This window comes from Molothrus ater, chromosome 4 (assembly GCF_012460135.2).
Source record: "Molothrus ater isolate BHLD 08-10-18 breed brown headed cowbird chromosome 4, BPBGC_Mater_1.1, whole genome shotgun sequence".
Lineage (NCBI taxonomy): Eukaryota > Metazoa > Chordata > Aves > Passeriformes > Icteridae > Molothrus > Molothrus ater.
Window position 1 is genome coordinate 16447222 of NC_050481.2, and position 22905 is coordinate 16470126.

Here is a 22905-nt window from a genome sequence, read left to right on the forward strand (position 1 = left end):
AGTAACAGGAGCATGAAGATGACCATTTAAAAGACATAAATGAACTTTATCACCACAGCCTAAATGCTGCTGCAATCTCACAGGTGGAGTGGGATACTTTGGATGGATCATGATGGGAAGGGACATCTGCTGTCAGTGGTGTCTTCTAAGTTTGCTGTGCCTACTCAAGTTCCCCCTCTGTACAGATGATTTCTGCAAGACAGTGAGGTGAAGACTTGCTCTGGACTGCAAAGCAAGAAATTTGGGTGTCAGTGCTTAGCCATGCAACTGGAATTTGAACATTCTTTGAGGAACTGACTAAATACCTTTTGAACCATGGAGGTAAGCTTCAAATGCAGGCAAAGTTAACCTTGAAACAAACAGACAAATCCTGCCTAACACAAGGTTTGATAGAAGCATTCATTACTATGTACATCTAGTGTAAGAAAAGAAATTCCATTTAAGAAAATACTTAGAGGCTTTGATGTCATGTAAACAGATGTCAGATATTTCTAAAATTGTGAAGCCTACTGCATCAGTTATCAAGGTCTCTCATTCAATTTAAAAAACCAGAATTAACATAGTAATCTGTTTTCTTCTCACCATTGTGGCTACATGTTGTGATTGCTGCTAACTGATGTAAAACATGCAACTCATACATTGATCTCTCCCTTTCTGACTTTTTTCTGATTTACACATAGACTGGAGGTGCACTGGACATGTTCACAGCAATCAAGACAACAGCTGCCCTGACAGGACTTTGAACTTCACCACACACAAACAATGCATCCACAAGCACCACATGTAATGCTCTGTATTTCTCTGGAATTTAAAACTTCATGTTTGCTTCCCAGTGTAATACCCACACCCAATTAATACTTGTTTAATATCCATACTATAACCAAGAAGGTTCTTTGAAGCCACCTTCATCAATCATTTTCAGCTGGAATTAAAAACTAATTGCAATATATTTAAGAGACACTAGAGGGAAGCCAAGATGTCTCAACAACCCTCCCTAATAATACTGCAGCCCTAAACCCTAAGTTAAAACCAAACATCCTTAACACGGTGGAGAAAATACAGGTTATACTTACTGTGTTTAAAGATGCCAAAAAACAAATGATTAATTTACAGGATGGCTCTGCTGTTTCTTTCCATGGCACTCTGCCTGCTGTGACGCTCCAGGCTGTTCCCTCTAGGTGCTCCCTTGGTGATGCTGAGAGCCTGGAACTTTCACAGTTGTAACACTTGACAATAATCTCTTGAAGCATTCATGACAGTGTGATAACTTGTTAATATACACTGTAAATACAAGTGGTGAATATGTTGGTGTGTTTTCTTCCTTATTTACTGTTTGTTGCCAGCTGCCCCAGTAACTTCTACCATGGGCATTTTTTAAATTATTTTTTTGATACCCATCACACCAATAAGGTTACCAGAATCCCCAGGTAAACCTCCCGTGTGTCTCTTCACCAGCACTACAAAAAGGACTTACCTTCACCCAGAGTGCAGAGGTAAGTCAGATGCAAATGTGGTCTGAACAACTGGTTTATATCCCTGCTCTGAACTGCAGTGATCAGGCACAGGGCTTCTTTAGGGTACACCAAAAACTCTGGTCATGTGATGAACTTCTCCTTAAGTCCCCTCTCCCCTCTCCCCAACTTCTTACTTGGTCACTCATATTTGTTCCCAAACAGCAAGCTGTCATTTGTTCCCAAGCAGCTGTTTACCCCTCTGTCACTGTCCCCAGCCTAGGCTGACTTCATATCCTCACTTGTTATTTAACAATGGGGTGCCCTGGAACTTGATCCCCTGGCCATCAATTCTGTGAAAGCAGTATTGCTTTATTTTTCCCGTGGCATACTTCAGTCATATTTCAGTTTCTCAATCCTGCTGTCTGTTTGAAAGTGACGCAAATCAGGGCTAACCATCCACACATTTACCTTAACATATCTGTTTATCCTCACTCCCCAGCAAAAGGGGTAACAAAACAAAAACAAAAAAACCATTTGATATACAAAATAAGCTGATGGTAACACAATGCCAAAAATAGCTTATTATGTTAAGTGCAAGGGAGAAAAGCCTTTATATAAAGCTTGATTGCAACAACATCTCAATTTACCAGTTTAAATACAAGACTTGCATTAAAATATTTCTTCAGATACATCTCTTGCTATAAGGTGGTTTTTAAATTTATATACACATATCCAGTTGTAACACTTGACAGTAGTCTCATGAAGCATTCAAAGAGTATAACTTGGTAAGTACACACTGTAGATATGACTGCTTAATGTATGTATGATTTCCTCCTTCAAGGGTTTGTAACATTTTGTTGAGTACTAGCCTCAGACAGGTGACCAGCCACCTGATACAGTATAATACCCCCAAGCCCTTCCTCAAGTCCCACAGCCTATGCTTCCACAGCTCACTGGATCCAGATGGTGTTGCCTCTTTCTGGTCTGCGAGACTCCACTGTCAATTCCCCAAAAGTAGAGAAAAACTGCTCCATTTCCTTCTGCAGCATATCATTCCTCTTCTCTGCATCCTCCTTCGCGCGCTCTGCGTTACGCATTTTGATTTCTACCATTGTGAACTTCTTCCTCTCTTGATCCAGCTCTTCATGCAGGGCCATCATTTCAGTCTCCAGGGTGAGATTTCTCTGCTCCAGGCTGCATGAAGGAAAAAAAACAGACAGGTTCTGAGCAGCACTCCTCACTCACTCAAGCAGAAACACACACCACCAACAAATTCATACACGTCTTGTCATTTCTAAAGCTTAGACTGAATTTCTGATGGGTGTATCTACAAACCATGGCTTCATCCATGAACTGCTCTCACAGGGCAAGCTCTCTGGCTGTCTGTTAAAAAAATACCTTTGTCTCTTTGGTAGCTCAATTAGAAAATGCCTTTGAACAGCAAAAGGCACAGAAGGAAACAGCTCCATGTCATTCTCCAGGAGTAGGTTAACTGTTCCCTTTACTTCCTGCACTGTTGACACCCAGCTGCTGCTAGTTGCAGTAGTGCTACCCACAAGGTCAGAATAGTGCCCTGAATGCTTTTGTTTCACTGCTAATCTCCTTTTTCAGCTGACCTGCCTGCTGTATTTACTTGCCAGTATGGATCTGCATGTATGTGTAAATATGGCCGTCATGAAGTTCAGTAAAGCGAGGTCCTACACCTGTGCCATGGCACCCCAGGCACACCTACAGGCTGGGCAGAGAAGAGACTGAGAGCAGCCATGCTGAGGAGGACTTGGGAGTGATGGTTGATGAAAAACTCAACATGAGCCGGCCCTGTGTGCCCACAGCCCAGAAAGGCAATCATATCCTGGGCTGCATCCAGAGCAGCGTGGGCAGCAGGGTGAGGGAGGGGATTCTGCCCCTCTGCTCTGCTCTAGTGAGATCCCACCAGGAGTGCTGTGCCCAGCTCTGGGGCCCCCAGCATAAGGCGGACATGGACCTGTTGGAGCAGGTCCAGAGGAGGACCATGGAGTTATAAGAGGACTGGAGCACCTCCCCTACAACGACAGGCTGAGAAAGTTTGGGCTGTTCAGCCTGGTGAAGGGAAGGTTGTATGGAGATCTCATTGCAGCCCTCCTCTATCTGAAGGGGGCCTACAGGGAAGCCAGAGGGACCCTTCATCAGGAGGTATAGTGATAGGACACTATCAGGGAATGGCTTCAGCCTGGAGGAGAGTAGGTTTAGATGAGATGTTTGGAATAAATTCTTTACTGTGAGGGTGTTGAGGCACTGGCGCAGCTTGCCCAGAGAGTCTGTGGCTGCCCCATCCTTGGCAGTGCTCAAAGCCAGGCTGGATGGGCCTCTGAGCAATTGGGTCTTGTGGGAAGTGTGGCTGCCCATGGCAGGGGGTTGGAACTGGATGATCTTTAAGGTCCATTCCAACCCAAACCCTCCTATGATGCTAGTAGTACTAAACACAGTGAGCACACATATTAAACTGTACATGAAGTGCTCCACTGCAGTGCACGCTATGCTGGAAAGAGTGATGCAAGTAAAGACTACAACACCCTGCATGCTGCACTTTGACTGGCAGCTGCTGTTGCCAGCAGCTCTCACACTGTGATCTATGACTTGCAGTGCCAGAGGTACCAGTGCATAGAGCTGCTGTGTAACAGAGGTGAGAACAGAAAGTCCTGAACAGCTTGAATGAAGAACCTTTGTAACAAAGAGAGCATATTCAGCTCCGCATTGCCGAGTGCATTAATTAACACTAAGCCCAGACTTTGAGGTTATTCACTGATCTCTACAACCATCCACCCCAGCAACATTGCTCTGTATGAGCAGAGTCTGCATTATCTGTAGATAAAGACACCCTCCTCCCTCCCTTGCTCTCTTTTAACAGGTCTGAGCTTTGAAGGAAAGTCTCAGCAGCAGAGCAAAGACAGGACGATGAGCAGAGGTAACTCCCAGATGCTGCACCTCCTCAAAAGGAATGAGGACTGCAAAGGAGTCCAGCAGTCTCCCCAGTCCCAAAACCTACAAGTGGAATATGCCACAACATTGCTTTCACTGAAGGGTGACACTCAGTTGCCTTTCTCTCGAGAATAGGCAACAGCTAATGGAAACACTGTGAGAGGGTACTGATTTTGTTAATTAGATTATACAGAAACTCACAAGGTTCTGGCTTTGCTTTTGACACCAACAGGATAACATGTCACAACCATGGCAAACAACTGCTCTGAAAAAAACTCCTCTGGATCACAGTATCACTGAAGCAATGTCAACACTGAAAGATGACAAACCATTGGCAAGCATCTAGTGAGTGACACAGCAGTGACTGCAGTTAGTGCAATTCACAAGAAGAAAAACTTGGATTTACTCTGCAAAAGCCAGTCAGATGGTAGAGCGCTGAACCATCTTACCTTTTTATCCTTGTCTCATATTCTAGTTTTTGCTTGGCCATTTCTTGCTTCAAGCTGGACACCAGGCTGTGCAAAGCACTGTGGTTGTTGGTACTGTTGGGCACAAACGTTTCACTGTTATCGCTGCTGCTGGTGGCTCGGCTGCTGTGGCCCCCCACACTCCTCCTGTCACTTTTGTTCTCATAGTCACCAGGGTTAGAGAGCTCTTCGTGGGGTGGCCCATCCAGCACAGAGTCTTCGAAGTTACCCGCATAAAAGTCCTGCTCAGGGCAGGTGGTGGTGGATGAGCGACAGGAGTTGGAGTGCTCTGGGAGGGATATTTCACACGAGGACGTGGACCAGGTGGCACTGTCCACGCTCTGTTTGTCATCAGAGTTCACCATGGAGAACTGCTGGTGGACATTGTCGTAGGTGGAAAGCCTGTTGTGCTGGCCTGACTCAGCCACCGAGGGCTCCCTCTGCTTGTTGTCCCTGAGGGTGACGTAGCCATTGGGCGCCCAGCCCGGGCTCCGGCTGCCCAGGCTGTTGCTGTGCCCGTCCGTGCTGGAGACGCCCATGCGCACCCCGCCATTCTGCACGCTGTGTGTGCCCATCTTGGTCACCGGCCCCTTCAGGGACGACGTTCTCCTGGCTTGCAGGGAGCAGTTTGGCACGGCCTGGCTCTTCTCCGGGCCCTCCACGGAGCTGCTGAAGGACCCGTTGGTGACTATGCCGCTACCTTTATTAAAAGCAGGATTTTTTTTCACCGTGAGTGGCGGGCTCCTGGTGACATCTGGTTTCTGGATGCTGTTCCTGGGGCTGTTTGTCTTGCTGCTGGGCAGAGCAGTTGGAGACTCACAGTCCATGCTTCCCCTTTGGGGAGACTCGGGTGTATCCCACGAGCAGCGCCTCACTGCCGTCTCCTTGGTATTGTTGTTCTCTTTGTTCTGTAGCTGCCCTGCAGTGGTTTTCTTTGGAATTTCGTTGTTGTTGTTGCACACCTCAGGTCCCATCTGAGGGTCTACATCCTTGGGAAACAGCTCTTCATGTTTGCTTATCATCACTGACATGAGCTGCTGGACTACTACTGTACCTGAAAGGGGACACCAAGCACGTGGTTGTGAATGGCCTGTTTTATTTAAGGCATAAATATATTTTATCTCCCAGATTCCACAAATACCTAGCAAACACTGAGCTTATACAAACACTGACACAAAGCAGCCATCTGTGTAACACCCTGAATGTTTAACAAGTCTGAAGTGCCTCTTGGCTACAGGGTCACAACAGCATGATCTCTTCCGTCCATCACACCAAGCCAGCAAGGCCTCACAGACCCCCTAAAAACAATGGGAACATTTGCAAAGAGGCTGTTACCGTGACAGTAACTGCATCCCATGAAGACCACAGGAGGAGATAATGAGCAGAACATGGTAACATCATTCTAAATGATGGCTTTCCACTCAATGTGGTGAACGTTTTAAAACCAAAGTCTCATTCTGGCACAGCACTTATGTCTGATAGTTTAACAGCAAATGGGCAGGCAAGGGATTTGCACTGGTGGAACAGACTTTTTAGTCTTCTGAAGCAAAACAGTGCAGTAATGAGACAGAATTAATTTAATGTGAATACATTTAACCACTCCATGGTGGTTAAACACAGCCAGAAAACTATGCCACATTATAGCACACTATGGAAGTAATGCAGGACCACAGCTTGGTGCTTCCTGTAATAGATGGCCACTTCTCCTCTAAAAGAACAGCCCCTTGGTGTGCACACCACTTGACTGCACTGTAATTTACACACTAGCACTTAGAAGTGGACTTGGCATGATAAAGATGTGCAACTCTATTTTGCTAAGCAGTCCCTCATTACAGTTTATTAAGAATATTTCAGGAACAAGGTCAAGGTAGTTATAATAATCCCCTCATTTTTAAACTGCTAAAAAGGTTTGAGAGGCATGCTGTGCTTTTCTAATCAATAAATTTCCACTGTGCAAAAGTCATTTCACATCAACTTCTCTATAATATTCTGGATTTTTAAAATACACCAATACCAAGAGTCAATTCAATGTGGGTACTCAGTATCTTTTTTAGCTGTTCTCACTTGTTTGTTTGCTGAGGCAAAATGATACTTTAGAACTAGGCAGCAGGAAAATTCACTTAGCTAATCCCTTGGCACACTTAGCTGCATTCCTTCTTAGAACATTACCTGTTGTGTGCAGAACTTTACTACAAACACTGCTTTGTCCTCAGGCAACTTTTATGACTGCATTTGACAGGAAAAAAATCTCCCTGTGGCTGGAATTCTGAAAGAAATCTCTGCTGAATCAAACAAAACCAGCTCCTGATCCCCGTCATAAAGATACGATTCCCCAGATCTGCATGTTTTGTTTTGAATGATTGTGCAAGAAAAGCACTCTGTATCTTCCAAAAGGCAAAGAGAAATGATGAAGGGTGGCCCTGAGCACCAATCAATGTATAGTCTTTGTTCAAAGTCCCTATACATTTGAATATGTGTAGCCTAATTGCAAATCAGCACTGTTTTATGTCTAATCTTACAGTAATGCTTAGAAGAGGTCATGAATCTGTTTAATCAAACCTGTTTCTCAATAGTTAAAGATGTGTTATGTGTTTTCCTACAGAGAATGTAGTATCCATCCCGTTTCCTGCAACAGGCACCATCATTTTAATTCTAGGGCTGTTGATAAGCAGGCTGGAGAGCTGCTCCAGACAGTATTCTCAGATTTCATACATGATTTGGAAATGTCATGTTTCTGTTCACAACAACATGGTCATTGTCATAAGAATTAAAAAGAAGGAGGAGAAAAAGTAAGGCTTCAGAAAAACATGTGAATGAACTTGTAGAGGGAATTGTATCTGGGAAGAGAAAAGGCATCATACTCACAGGGAAAGTGAAAAAATTCCATACAGTATCAAATAAACTAAGAAAACTGCATTTTTTGAATTTTCAGTGTACAGTCTGTGTACAGCCCTAATTTTCAAGAAAGCTGAGTAAATCCTACACATTAAACAAAACACGTTTGATGGCAGAAAAGGCATCGTGTACTTCACGCAGAGTTAAAGTTACAAAGATTAAGACTAGAAGAAAGTTAGTCACAGGAGGACATTGTCACATCCATATTTTTGCATTAATCACAGCAAAATGCTACAGCTGAACATGGCTGTAAATGAGAGCATGCAATCAATCTGTTAAATTGATTCCTGCTGTTCAGCAAGGCATGCAATACACAACTGCCTCGTGGGGGTTCTACATGGGTCACTGCAGTGTGAACCTGAGCTCTTCCTGGTCCTCAAGAACCATAGGTGAAATATTAACTGCACTCCAACTTCACATGCTGAGTAAGAACATGCCATGCTTGCAGGAATTTTTGAGAGAGAAGGTCCATGTTTAGTGAAGCTGCCAAGGCAGAACAATCTCATGGAAAGTCTGTTTGTAATGCTGCACATTTCAGTACCTTTCACACTAGCCTGCAAGATTTAACCCAAAAGCTCGTTCAGGTTGAAAATTTCTGTCTCTATATAACAGATATATGGAATTTATTGCACAGACTGGTATGTGCTGGCAATAAACCTAAAGACATTTCTTCTTTTCTCTTACAAGTCATGTACAGTAAGCTCACCCTCCATGATAGTCAGAGGATCTTCCACTTTGGGGCGCAGGATGTTGGGGCCAAAAACTGTAGCCAGGTTTTGCACACTCATTTTGTTTACACCTGAATAGGACTGCACTTCATCAAGGAATCTGTGGGGAAGAAAGAGGTCCTTAAGGAACATGTAAGGAGGAAAATTAGGGAAAAAAAAATCAAATCACATGATTGTTTCTTAACATAGTTTAAGTACTGCATTCCAAATGCAAACAAAGTGAATAACTACAGTTAGAAATGGGAAAAACAAGGTCCTGTCAAGAGGATACAATATATTCACTTCTACTTTCTTGCACTCCTTGCCTGCTTATGAAAGAAAGTCACAATCTTGATAGAGCAAATTACTAATTAGTCATGCAGTAAACCTACCATTTTGGTACCTTCACTTGAGTTCTCCAGTCCTCCAAGTGTGAGTAATGTTTTTCCTTCAGGGCACACAGACAGACAGGTCTGTCTGTCAGCTCACACTTATAAATACCATTGTGATAGTCTTGCAAGAACACTTACCTACAGATGTATTTCAGCAGATTGTAATTGACAGCTGGCAGGCTCTTCACTTGCTTCACCAGTTCCTTCAGGCCCTTTAAGAGGTTTAAGGAAAAATAAAGAGTGAGTAGGCACAGTTTTTTAATATTTTATCAGAGATTTAAAAAAAAAAAAGTCAGCACTTCCAATTACAAGACAACACACATGCTACTGAAAGTGCAGCATTAAATACATTAAATACAGGTTATGATCAGGAACAAACAGCTTGTAGAACCCATTTTGGATTAGGCTAACATGGATTAGCTCTGGAAATAAATAAACAAGAAAATAGATATCTTGTTTCATCATGCCTTTTCTTTTTCTTTCATTCTTCCTTTTTTGACCAGCAGCTCCATTCCTCCTGCTGTTAACAAGGCTAAGCCTTCCAGGAACAGTTCTGGTTTGACCTAGCTGGCATTTCTTACAAGAAACTACTTGGTTATTTTACCCAGTTCTGGTCCATAGTAATTATTACTAATAAATGACTCCTGATTTAACAGCAAGAATTGAACAGCGACCATCAAGACCCTTCCTCTTACAGTTCAGAGTCTAATCCATGAAAATATACATCTCTTCCATGCAAAATGGAAGCCTATTGATGTTTACAATGTTTACTTGAACTGGATTCAGTGACATGCAATAAATACAGCTGAGGTTATGCTACACACTTTTATTTAGAACTCCCCAGGACCTAGGTGGCAACAATTTTCATATAAAACGCACTTCAATTAATAGATGCTCATTTAAATTAGGACAATCTCCAGCTTCTCTCCTCCTGAAAACTGGAACAGCCTTTTATTTCATTTTACTTGAGTTACCAACTCACCGTTTCTTCCTCCTTGCTGAGCATTTTGGCACAGGAAAGAAAATCTTCATATTTTGCATATGGTACAACTGGTTCTGGGAGCTCCCTTAGGTACAGCTTGAGCAGTGAAGCCACGGTGTGCACATCTGTGTTGCTGTTGGGGTGGAATACGAGAAGTCATGAATGTGAATCAGGATGATGCTGTGAGACTGGCAAGCTAAAACCTGCCACTTTTCCACTGCCACCCCACATTTTACTCATCACCAATATATACATTTACAAACCTTACCTGTAATCTGGTTTTTGTTGGATTTTTTTGTCCCATAAAGAACTCAGGATACCCACAGGCAAATGTCCATCAACTCTAGTGATTTATCACCATAAATAATTATACATAAGGCCCTGTTTGCAGAGACAGGTTTGGAGGAGATAGATCCTGCCTCTTGTTGACAAGCATCTCCCTTCAGACATGCAAAATTCATCCTAAATTACACTTTTCATTTTCACCTGAGCTAGAAACAAGGCATTTACACACTGGAAATTTTTCTCCCACTAGAGATGGCCCCAGGTCCCAAAACATGCCCAGTGTGTCTCAATTCCATTTTATCAGCACATCCTCTGTTACCACTATTCAAGAGGCAGGTTTTAAAGGAAACATATATACCACAGGCATTTAGTTGAAATCTACCTACTGGAATTACAGCTTTTTTCCTGATATGTGTCTTTTTCCTATGGGATCCCACTAAATAACTACTGTGCCTTATAGCTGTACTCTTACACTGAAAACCTTGATAAACTATACTCAGAACCACAAATCCCTGGGAAATGAGTTAGCTCTATCCTCTACCAAATAAGCTGATGCACCAAACAGAAAATGTCTGAATGCTTGTAGAACAGGTAACATCACAGGGCCAGCAGTCAAAGGCCTGATACAACATGTGCTCCCCATAACTGCATTTGCAGAAATGTAAGGGTTTTTTGGATACAGCTAGTAGGAGCCTTGGCTGTTTATCAGGCACACTAAAAGTAACACAGAGGGAAGGATCACAATCACAAGTTCAGACAATGCAATCACACTTGCTTCAATGTTTCTGTGGTGTGTAAATTACACTCCTGTTAACTTAGCAGTACTTATCTAAAAATAAGTAAGTAGAAATTAGATATAAGGCACAAGTTAGCATGAAGAAATCTCTCTTGCATTATGTCTGGCTCCATCCCTGGGTTTAGCATTCAGGCATTTATTCAAATCCTTACTGGAATGTTCTACATGCTTACCCTGGCTCAGATAAAGAATTGTACTGCAAGCTGCTATCTTTCCCTCTGGTCTCTGAAAAATCACAAAAGGGGGCACTAAATTATGCTCATTTTATTAATAAGAAACAAGAAAGGCACACACACCTACAATGTGCATTATTATGTATTTTCTTTTTCTTTGAAGACTTCACACATGGAGTATTTTTTAAACTCACAGTGTCTCAAAGGGAGCCATTGGTATTTGATGCACTTACGCTTTGCTAGAGGTATGTTAATCATTATTTTGGAATAATCTGTTAAAACAGTAATGGCTTTTACTAAGTTAAATCTTAACAGGAATGGTGGGAACAGCCTGAGAGAAATGTGGTATGTCAGAAGAAGAGAGATGATAAAGCACTGTATATGTTTTTATGTTCACCACCACCAAACTCCTCAAAATGAATGTGCAGAAAACATTTCTAATTCCAAAATGAATAATTCCCAGCCCAAATACCAAAAAGGATTTTCTGGAGAAACTGTATAAAATACTAATGCAAACCCACATTTTTAAAGACAGTTCAAATTCTAATCTCTTGACTGCAACCCTCTGTTGTAGAGTGGCTTGAATTCAAAACAGTGTTTACCTACGCCCACAGTTTTTGGATACATATATAACAGATGTGGGGAACTACTAGCATGAAACTAGGCCTGATTGTACTCTTTAATGAGATTTCAAATGCTAGCTCAGATTTGGCCTCTAACCTTTCTGCTCTATCTAATCTCAACTCAGCATTGATCGTCTTTCTGAAGATTTCATTATTACTGCTTTTTTATTTAAACCAGGAAATTCCTCACACCTTGCTGAAGGACTTAACCACCTCTTTACAGAGTCTATTTGCATAAAACTGGAGAGGTCTTTCCAAAATCCAAGAATCAAACAGGTTAAGTGAGGGAAATTACTGAAGAACAATTAGAAGTTGGCACACAGGTGTCTCAGTAAGGGGATTACACAATAACATCTTCCCTTCTTTGTACTGCCAGCATCATGCTGGTACATGCTGGTACAGGATCATACGGACATACAATGCTTCATGTAGTACGTAAGAAAAATTTCACACCAGTCCTTGCTGTGGAATACTTGTTCCTAGAGGGCACAGCAGCTGAAAGTTAAAAAAGGCTGAAGAAGGGGACAGAAGCCTTGAAAATTAATGCAATTTCTAAACTTTCTTATTTTGGTGTGAAGTACTGTTAGGATATCACTGCAAGAGGTAAACTGAGTGCCAAAAATTGTGGGTCTGCCATGGAAGAACTGAGAGGGAAACAGGGAGGCAGGATGCTGAGGAGGAAGGAAACTGCGAAGTGTTGCTCTCAAATTAACTTCCTGAAGCACATGCTGTATTTACAAGTATGTAGAAAGGTGTTTTATAAAATGGGATTAGAAACCCAGGTCACAATCAGCAGACAGAGATACACATATACAATATTTTAAACTAAGTTTTCAATTCTTGTTTTCTACGGCACTACCACAGACTGCCACGAGATGGTGGGGTTGCAAAGTAAGATTTTGGAACATTTGTTATTTTTTTTCCCTTAACGGTACTGGACCACTTCTTAAGATTTAATCTATCTGTACAGAAATTACCATACAGATTTGGGCAGCACAAACAAAATAAACACAGCCTGCATACACAGACATACTGCTTGCCAAGCTCTTTAAGAACTGGATTTTTAAATTCTGCTTTATCAACATTTAGACAAAAGCTAGTAACTTTCTTGAGTGCAAATGAGGGTAAAAAAAATCAATATTTTTATAAATAATGTAACTAAAAGACTGTCTCAGAATCTGAGACTTGTTTAGACTTTGCAAGGTAGTATAATTTTTTCACTTTTTGCTTTAAATTACAGGGGAAAATTTTAAAATGGCTGACTCCAGTCCTAATACATCTGTGTTTTGAGTGTTTTAGTCCACAAATACCACTAAACACTTTTCAGCCACAGAGGACAGCTGTAGGTTTCAAACAAGTGCTGAACTGGAGGGCTGGGAGCATTTATTTCCCTTTTTAGTCTACAGTGTTCCATCGACAGTGTAAGTTAAAAAACAGCACTTAGATTCCTGCCTTGAGGATAACTGGTGTAGTTTTTAAAACATGGATCTTTGCAGGCCTATGGAGGACCTTTTCCTCATGGACTTTTTTCAGTTACAAGTGATTAGCTTAAGACAGGGCAGAATTTCCCCCTTGAGCACTGTCCTTGCCTACATTCCAGAATCATTACAGCTACAGAAATTTAATGATTATACCTATCATCATATTTCTTTTGCTATCTGACTGTGTAATATCAAAGTGTTTTATGATTACACATTCATAATTAACATGATTAGAAGTATTCATTAATTTTTATTAAAACACAGGATGTCAATTCTGGCAGAAAATCCTCTGTTATCTAAATTGGAACAACTCTCATTAACTGAGGCAGACTTTTTCCAAGTCCACAATTACGAGCTTGAAATGGGAATGACGAAGCACAAAATGGGGAATTTAATGTAAAAAGCATCAGCAAGCTGAGGAACAGCTATTTTGGCATGTTGTGGTGGGAGGTCTGAGAAAGATGACTTATCTCACCGAAATATTAATACTGCATTCATGGTGGCATTTCCAAAGGAGCAGGCCCCCACTCCAGCACTGTTCATGCACAGGCATGACAAATGCAAACGTGTCCCAGCCTCTCCTTAGTCATCATATTCAAAGGCCCATTCATCTGAACTTTGTCAGTAATATCTCTCATGGCGCTGCCGTTTTGACAGCACTTTCCTTTGTGATACCACAGACACCGTGGAAGTGGCTGTCAGACCGATTACACTCCCTGCAGTTTTTCACTCCCTCTACCATAAACAATATCCCTGAAGCCCAGCAGGTCACCAGAAATCCAGGCAGAACCCTCACACCCCGAGCAGCAGACAGTGTGCTCAGAGAGCTGCAGTCAGCGCTTCAAGCACAAAGCCAACAAGCCCCTTGTAAACTCTGTGAGAGGAAGTATTAACAAGGCAAGGTCACATTACAAAAAGATTAATGCCCTGCCAAAAATAGCTCTAGATCATGATGGCACATAAACAGTTTGCATGAAGAACAAACAGTAGGGAACAATAAGCTGCGAGGCTATAATTCAATTTAGGAGTCCTGGTAATAAAACAAAAGAGAACATTGCATTTTGTGTACCAGTTTGACTAATTTTTGGAGACAAGCTTTGCTCCAGAAATTCAAAGGTCAGGTTAACGTAATGTGCTATGTGATTTTTCTTCCTCTATGTAGGTATTTTCAAAGCATTACTCTATATAATTTTCCTACAGAATGTAGAGATGTAGTACAAGCAGTCCTGTGCTTCATTTAATACCAATTTAATTCTGCCTACACCTTGTGAAGCATATATGAAAGCATTTACCAGTCTGGCTCTAGTATAAGTTAACAGCTGATTTCTATTCTTGTTTTTTGGTTTAGACAGAGAAATAAACCAAACCTATCCTGCTCCTTTGTCCTGGTGCTCACCATTTTTACAAAGCATGCTACCTTCCACAGTCCACAAGGAATAGTGAAGACTGGCAGACTCCATTCCCAAGTTAGGTACTAACTGCAGTAATTGTAACAGCAGCCAATTTATGCAGGTTTATAAAGGCTTTAAAAACAGCAATGAAGACAGCAATTTAGGACAAGGAAAAAGACAAGCTCTATGGGGAAGGATGTTAAAAATTACTTCAAAAAATACAGATCCTTAAAGAGACACAAGTACTTTCAGCTAAGGTGGGCAGAGGTCTAAGAAACAGCTGGGTTTCCTCTACGAAAAAGATCTACCAGCTCCACTGAATATACTGAATATACTGGTAATTATTTTCTCTTGCTAGATTGTTCACAAAAACTGTTAAATTTCTCCAATATTTTTCAGGGATTGCAAGCATATGTAAAAACATGGAAACCCACAACAAATAACCTACCTGTTCTTATTTACTGGAAGAGAAAGCCACCAATTTAGCAACCCGTTTTTTTTTCAAGAATGCTTGAAAAAAACACTCTCTCAGACACTGTGCATGGTAACAAAATGTCATCCTTTCTTAAAGGTGACCAGGGCCCTCTAAGAAATCACTGGTCACTGGCAAATGAAATACATAGCTGGCTTTTCTTTTTTTTTTAATCAGAGCTGACAAACCAACCATTTCTGAAATTGAAATTTATGCAAAGTAACTACAAATGTTTATTCACTGCCAGTAACTAAAAACACTCTGAGGACACCAAACCCAACTAAAAACACAACAGGACACCAATTAAACTAATTTAATGACCCTTGCATCACACTAGATATATCTCCTAATGAGTATTTAATTGCTAGATTAGGTCTTTAAGTTGTGCCATATGCAGTGATTATTTCTGTTAGCTGGTTAGAGTAAAGGCTGGAACTGGAAAGGACATGGAAGTGGGTCCAGAGGCATAGCTGATGAGCAGATTGAGAGGATCAGGGAAGAAAGGCTGGAACCAGCAGAAACAAACAGGAATTTTCACAGGCCTAAGGACATTTGTGTTTGGCAGGAACAAGCTTTCGAGTAAAGACTTCATTTCACACAAAAATGTGGAGTTTAAGAGATTACTGTACTTTGCCAGTAGGAAGGCATATGAAGCCCCTTCTTTGTGGGAAACTATCTGCTTCTAAACAAATTCTTATGTACAGGCTTGGATCTGAAAAACAAAGAACAATTTTTACAACCAGTGTTTTCTGCTTGCCATCTGCACAATGCCAATGCAGACTGCAGCCCAAATGAGACACGTCCCATTTCCAGCATTCACCAAAATTTTAATACATTCTTTAAAAATTTTTCTCATCCTCCAGAGAAGAAAAAGAATTGTGCATGCATGTGCTCCTTCTCACCTCATCCTTGTAACTGTCTTATTTTGCTTCAACAATCCCAGTGATTACATGCCTAGGAACATAGCAGCTTTACATTTTGCATTATTTGGCTCCAGTGAATAAGCATTTGCCAGCTATCACATACTACCAACTTAGGTACCTTTTTCTCAGCTGACTCCAATGGTGACCAGAGCAGTAACATTTTGTTCCTTTTTTAGAGCAATTCATACTCATAAGAGAATGTATTAGGGATTTTGATTTGCTAGATATGCATTTATGTGCCATCCTTCTCTCTTGTGCATGCACACAAAATGCTGGTGAGTGAGCTATGTAACTTTTAAACTCTCTGAACCACTGAACTATGTTCATCAGTAATAGTTATAAAAATTCAAGCCACACACATCAATCATATTAATTTTTTTATTAATATTTGTTTCAGTGACATTTCAAATATTTTTTCTCCCTGAGAAATCTTATCTCACATGTCATCTGGTAGTAACTGTGATGAACAGCAGATGAAAAGAGGCAATATGGAAAAAGAAATCCAATTTTTACCCCTCCGAGGTAAAAACTGGAGAACAAATCCTTATGCAATTTTCCTTATGCAGTGCCATATTCTCTGTGCTAATTTCACAGAACAAATGGTCATAATTCAGTTTGTGTCATTACAAATGTATGATTTGTAAAGGAGATGAGGGACTTTATAAGTAAAACATAAGCCACACACACAAGAAGAGAGAAGCAAATACCCCAAGGGGGAAGAAAATGAATTCCCTGGAGGGGGCAATTTTACACAGAGGTGGAGCTGTACTGGAAATACCAAGGATATTTCAAATAGTAGCAAGCATGAGTGATTGCCTAATTGCACAGCTAGTTCCTTAGAGCAAATTTCACAATATGTGCAGATACATTCAGAGGGAGTGAGGTATTTATTGATTTTTGTTTCTAAACTGACACACAATTTTGAGGCGTTGAGATTTTCTTCACACGAAAGGCCTCAGCAGTTTTCTGCTGCAGCAGCTGCACCTCACCTTTCCAATACTGATCATCAAGAAATGATGGTGTTCCAGTTTTTGTCAGAGGGGGCTTGAGGTGTTGGATGTTTCAGATCAGACACAGGGTTTTCTCAGTCTGTGAGATTGAAAATTTTTAAACGCTTGTTCCATTCTCATACACAATTCTTCAGCAACCTCTTATTCCAACCATAAGATCAAGATCAAAATTAGTAAGTGGAGGTTCTTTCCACTATGTTTTTTATAACTGACTTCAGTATTGGAACACCCAGCTCCTAACTCACATGAGAGCAACCATTTCTCAGATATGTTTTATATGTTTCAAAATATGGCTGCATTTTCTTTTGAGTGAAGCTATTCCCCTTCTTGTTTCTAATTTGCTTTATTCACTCTGGTTGTGCTTGCTCTGTGGTCTTCTCTGCCAGGGGGGTGCAGACAGGAAGGCAAGAGGGGACAAAGAAGGACAGGGGCTCCACAGAACCATGGATAGCAGCTGAACTCTGGGCAAAGAGCAGATCTGTGCCTCTGAACTCCATCTCCCAACACCAGCATGGTGAGGTGTGCAAGCATCTTGAAACACAGATGACATTTTAAAGGAGTACTAACTATGGCTGTATGATCTTACTTTTGGTTTTGTCTTTAATTCTATGGTACATATTTTACTGAATCAGCTATAAAGGCATAAAGAGAATTGTTTAATAGCAATTTGTCACACAAAAATAAAGCCTACCCATATTTCAATGTATTTCACGTTGTTTCTGTTTCTGAAGTGTTTGTCTAACATGCACTTGCATATGGAAAAAATGTGAGTATGGAAAGTGGCAAGCTCCTCAAACACCAGCTCTTTGTGTTATTTCCAACACTGATGAGAGCAGCCAGTCTTTCTCCCTGTCAGAGCCAGTGACCCAGCACCGCTACGGAAGTGTGACCTGTATTCCATTGTGTTCCATGCCCCAGGAACAAAAATGTCAGCTCTGCTCCAACTGCAAAAATCTCTATTACTATTGATATAAATTAATAGAGAGAACCTGGGTGGATCTTGCATGATGGGACTTTTGGCTAATAATAACATGTAATTAATTACAGATTAAACACAGTGGATCTAGAGGTTCACAAGAAAAAGTGAGCATGGATGCCTAATGTATATGGTTTTCTCCTTCTCTACAGCACTCTTCATACTGTGGCCACTTTCCAAGAGCTCAGCTTACCAAACAGGCTGCATCAAACCCAGAGCCCATGCTACTGTTCAGCACAATGAAAAGTTACCCCAAACCAAGTTCATCACACAGGTACTCTACTCACAGGTACTACATTGAAATGAACTTCACCTCAAATGTAACAACAGCCTGGGGGAAAAAAGCAGATGCCCAATGGAAACGATGGAGAGGTCAGAGCAGAGTTTATGCCTGACTTCTGAACCACTGCTACATCTGAATCACACCTCTCCAAACTCAAATGTGAAAAAGTGAACAGGAAAAGCACCCTGTGCAAGGCATGGGGACATACAAGGTCAGTGTTCTATAAATTCTGAGCTTCAGAAGCAGAACTGCAGGACCAGCGATTTATAGGCAGCTCCTGCTGCTGTTTCTAATTGCTAGAGTAGAAATTACGTGCATCCTTCACAGCAGTAGCATGTAAAATCTCTTCTCCTTTTCATCTGCTAAAGCTCAGCCAGCATACCTGTTCATGGGGCTCATTAGTCTGTGCTGCAGATGTTGCTAGATAACCTTGAAAAAGAATTAGTGCAGCTGAGCCCTGTTCTCATTTGTTTGGAGTAGTTAGAATTTGTGCACTTCCTTCAAGCTGTACCTCTCAGTGGGGTGTTCAATACATCATCTTCCCACAGCTCAGGGTGGCTTGTTTTCTTAAGCATTTCCTCTACAATTATTTGGTTTACAGGCACAGAAAAAAATAACCTTTTGTTTCTGCCACTCGCCTACCCTTTGGTAGAGCCAGACATTATCAGTAATATTTATCATACTGTCCAAGTAAGGAAACGTATCCAGTAGATGCTTCTTCACCATTTTTAAATAAGCTTCATGGTATTTGAACAGTGAGTGAGCATGCCATAAGCATTCATCAGCTAACACAGTCACTTCCCATAGTCCTCTGGCTCCATAAAGCCATTTACTCATCAATTATCCTAACTCACCTTCAAACGAGAAACTAATAACCTCATAGGAAGAGCATTATAAATTCTTAAATTTTCTTTTAAACCAAGGGTCAGGACTGAGGAAACTGTTGGAGATGAAAGAACATTACAGGTGTCTGCCTTCTGTGCATCTGATGCACAAAACTTCAAGCTTAATGAATCTGCTCACTTCACAGGAACAGGGAATGGAGGCACCTAAATGATTTCCAGCAATCAGGTTTGAATCATGGTATGTTTTTGCACTAAAAGATCAAGCTACAGTTTCTTTCCTGTTACTTGGATTGCTATCAGACAAAGCTCTCACATAATAAATGCAATCTGCCTCTTCCTCCTAATTCCCATTGGGCCCACAACTGCAGCAAAGCAAGCCAATGCCACTGTCAGATGGTGTGTGATGTCACTTATGGATGTCACTTAGGGCACATGCTGAGGACAACCACTGTTTAACAGTCTCTTCAACTGGAATTTCATGACCATCAAACTAATTCTGGTCAGACTTAAGAAGTCCATGTGGCACTCATAATGCACTGGTGCTGTTTCTCTGGATATGTGACTACAGCTGCCAATGCTTACAGGAAGACAGCACAAAAATCACAGGGGACTACAATTACTTACAGGAGAGTAAAGTCATACCCAGCTGAGTGAACAGGACCAGGTTTTCCTTGGCCCAGAAACTCTCATTAACTCTGTAAAATTGCATAAATACTGGAACACAAATCAGACCTGGACCCTCAAGACCACATAGGTTTGTTTTTATGGTCAGAGTGACTTTCATTGTAAGACCAAAGGCCCAAAATTATAAAGAAATGCATGAAAGTATCTTCCCTTCCAGTCAGTTTTATAGGTAACAGAACACACTGAGAGTGGTGATAACAGAAATTCTTCCTTTGTGGAACTGACTAAATGCCAGCATCACCACTGCATTTCAAATGATATTAAGATCAAGGCAATCCAGATATTTTTGATTAAGCCAAAACATTAGCAATACTTCTCCTAACCAACTTTTCACAAAAGGAAATTCTCCAGAAACGCTTTGAAATCAGACATCAAAGTCAGAACAAAAAAGAAGACATTTCAGAGCAGTAATGGGAAACACACAGAGAAACCTACAAAAACATGCCACTCTGTCTGCTGCTGCCACGTGTTTTACAGCACTGTGGGTCAGCCAGCCCAGCACACCGGTGCCCTGCCTGGGCTGCAGGCCGTGGGGAACAGCTGCAGGGTTTTACCTGTCAAAAGAGGGCTTTTCTCCACAGTCAAAGGCATCCTGTAGCTCCTTGACGAGATTAGCCTGCCCAGGCAGTCGGAACAGGCCTTCCTCCTTCAGGCCCCGCTGGCGGATGAAGTCCACGCACTGCTCCACCAGCATGGGAGCCAGGCGGTTCCCATAGCGCTTCTCGTACCGCACGGTGTCTTCCAGCTTCTGCCCAAAAATACCTGCACCAGAAAGAGAGCTCTGACTCAGCTGAGCAGCACAAACATATCTGAGGAGTCCACCCTTCTCTTGCAAACCCACGCAATTTGCTGGTCATTTAAATGCCTCGACAATTAACCTACTCCTTTCTTAAGAACAGAATGCTCAGTTTCACCACTGATACTCTTCTGGAAATACAGTGCTGACATGTTTTCCGACAATGCTCAAAAACATTTGAGCACTTATTTAAACATTTGAACATTTATTTAAAATAAAACACTAAATTATTTGCGAGATCACAGGCACAGAAAACACAGAAATAACACAAACAGGATTTTCTGTCATAAAGCTTCTGATTGAAAATTGATGCATATCTCCATCTTTTTTGGTTAATGCCTAATTATTAAGTATCTCCTGTATTAGTTCTACAGACATATTAACATTATCTGTACACATGGAGGGAAAAATATTTATAACTCAGAATTTTGTTGCTACTAAATGAAATTACTATTTTCTTCTCCAAACAATGATAAATCCATTATGTATTACCAACTGCATTATCACCATCTGCTTTAGCAGTAATAAATTTTGTGTACGAAAAGAAGTTCCTGACATGAAAGGTGAAATATGTCAGATGAACTGCACGAAACCTGAATTCGTCCTTAAGCTCAGAAGAAAATGGAGGTTTTTTGACAGAATTAATTTCAACCCTGATCTGAGGGTATGAGTGCTACCACTGGAACGACAGCTACTCTTTACAGCTTATTTTGCCTCTCCTTTCAAAGTGCAGAGCAGCACAATAATGTTCAGGCATGTCATCTGTGCTGGAAGCTCTCTCTTGAGACCACCACTTGCTGAACAGTACTAGGGCTGAAGCAAGGCAATTCAATTTCTATATATAGCAAGACAATGAATGGTTCTAAGGCAGTCACGATCAGAAATTAAAGACCAAATGACTACTTCGCTTTTGCAATGACGTGCACTGTAAAGTATAGGAAAAAAAGAGGCAGTAAATTGTGCCATTCACTGAGCACACTGTTCCTGCTGGTTTAAAAATATAAAATATTTAACAAGAAAAACACTGTTGTTTTGGTTTGCTTTTTCTAAAAAAAAGCCCAAAATTGACCTAGACAGCTTTTGCTTTTGACCTAAAAACTCAATTCACCCTGATATTTCAATTCAGACTGAAGCATCCATCCAGGTAACCTTTTATGTGTACATTTTTCCTTTAACAGAAAGGTAACTTACACCTCAGTTGTCGGTAGGACAGCTGCCTTGCAAATGCACAAGGATGTAGGGCAGGTCTCAAGTTACCATATGGAAGGTCTGAGGTTTGTAGTTAAAAGCAATTATTTTTACTGCAGCAGAGGAAGTAACTGGAGAGAGTAAATGATGTCCTGCTAAGACATCCAGAGAGTCTCTGAGATGCAGAGCAGTGTATTTTGTGATTTCCATGGTACCCACACTTGGGGATGCCAAAACCAGCAGTAGGTAAGGGGAATGAACATCACACAGTCATTCCTTATTACTCCTTTTGTACATGCTGTACAAAACCCAGAGCCCAACAATTAGCAGTTAAAGAAGGAATTTTTGCAATTTCAGAGTCAAGCTTAGAAGAATACTGACTGAAGTAGCATCCACAAAGTTTGGGGCCTTGAGGTTGGCAGAGGAGTTAAGTATGCTAAGTATGTTTTCTTAATTATTGCATACCTTCCTAACCTCCTAAAAACTGACTATGGGGATGGGAGGAGTATTAATTGAATTTGTGTTTCTTGTATTTTTCCAAGTTAAGAGTTGCAGCTGGATGACACAAAGAAAATCCTCAAGTCCTTCCACTTGCTACACTCCTTCTCAAAGTAGTGGAATTAGGGAGGAAGGTCCACTGAAAGTCAGTTAAGGAATCTGTGTGATTATGAGACTCTGGGGATTTCAAAGCTGTTAATATACGAGAAGGCTGCACTTCAGTGCCCCCCAGTCTGTCCCTTCTCCCAGCTGAACGAGCCCCATTTTCTCTGCCTCTCCTCAAAGGACAAGTGTTCTAGCTCCTCAACCCCGTAGTGACCCTTTGCTCAACTCATGTTAGTATTATCTCCATCTCTGGGTTTGATGGGTTTTTGCTTCTTAAATGATGTAATATTTGGATATGGTCTAAAAAATGTTAAGCAGAAGACATTAATCACCTTCCTCCTTCTGCTAGCTCTGCTTCTGCTGATACTGCCCAGACTGCTGTCAAATCTTCCTTGCTGCCAGGTCCACTGCTGGCTCATGTCCAGCTTACTGTCCCCCAGGACACCCAGGTCCCTTCCCCAGAGCTGTTTCCCTGGGGTTATTTCTTCTTAGGTACAAGACTGGGCCATCCTACTCTAGCT

The 22905-nt window shown here is 41.3% G+C and overlaps 1 protein-coding gene across 4 annotated transcripts in view; it reads right to left on the reverse strand.

Annotated features, from left to right (window-relative positions):
• Nucleotides 1-1917: 1917 nt before the first annotated feature.
• ARHGAP24 (Rho GTPase activating protein 24) overlaps nucleotides 1918-22905 on the reverse strand; it is a 183116-nt gene continuing 162128 nt past the window's right edge. For all 4 annotated transcript variants that reach the window (XM_036382895.2, XM_036382897.2, XM_054514761.1 and 1 more), the window contains 6 exons: nucleotides 20352-20559; nucleotides 9856-9988; nucleotides 9012-9085; nucleotides 8481-8602; nucleotides 4862-5933; nucleotides 1918-2648 (listed from right to left, as the gene is read on the reverse strand). In XM_036382895.2, the coding sequence (XP_036238788.1) occupies nucleotides 2405-2648; nucleotides 4862-5933; nucleotides 8481-8602; nucleotides 9012-9085; nucleotides 9856-9988; nucleotides 20352-20559 (1853 nt within the window). In that variant the 3' untranslated portion in view covers nucleotides 1918-2404. The remainder of the gene's footprint in view (nucleotides 2649-4861; nucleotides 5934-8480; nucleotides 8603-9011; nucleotides 9086-9855; nucleotides 9989-20351; nucleotides 20560-22905) is intronic.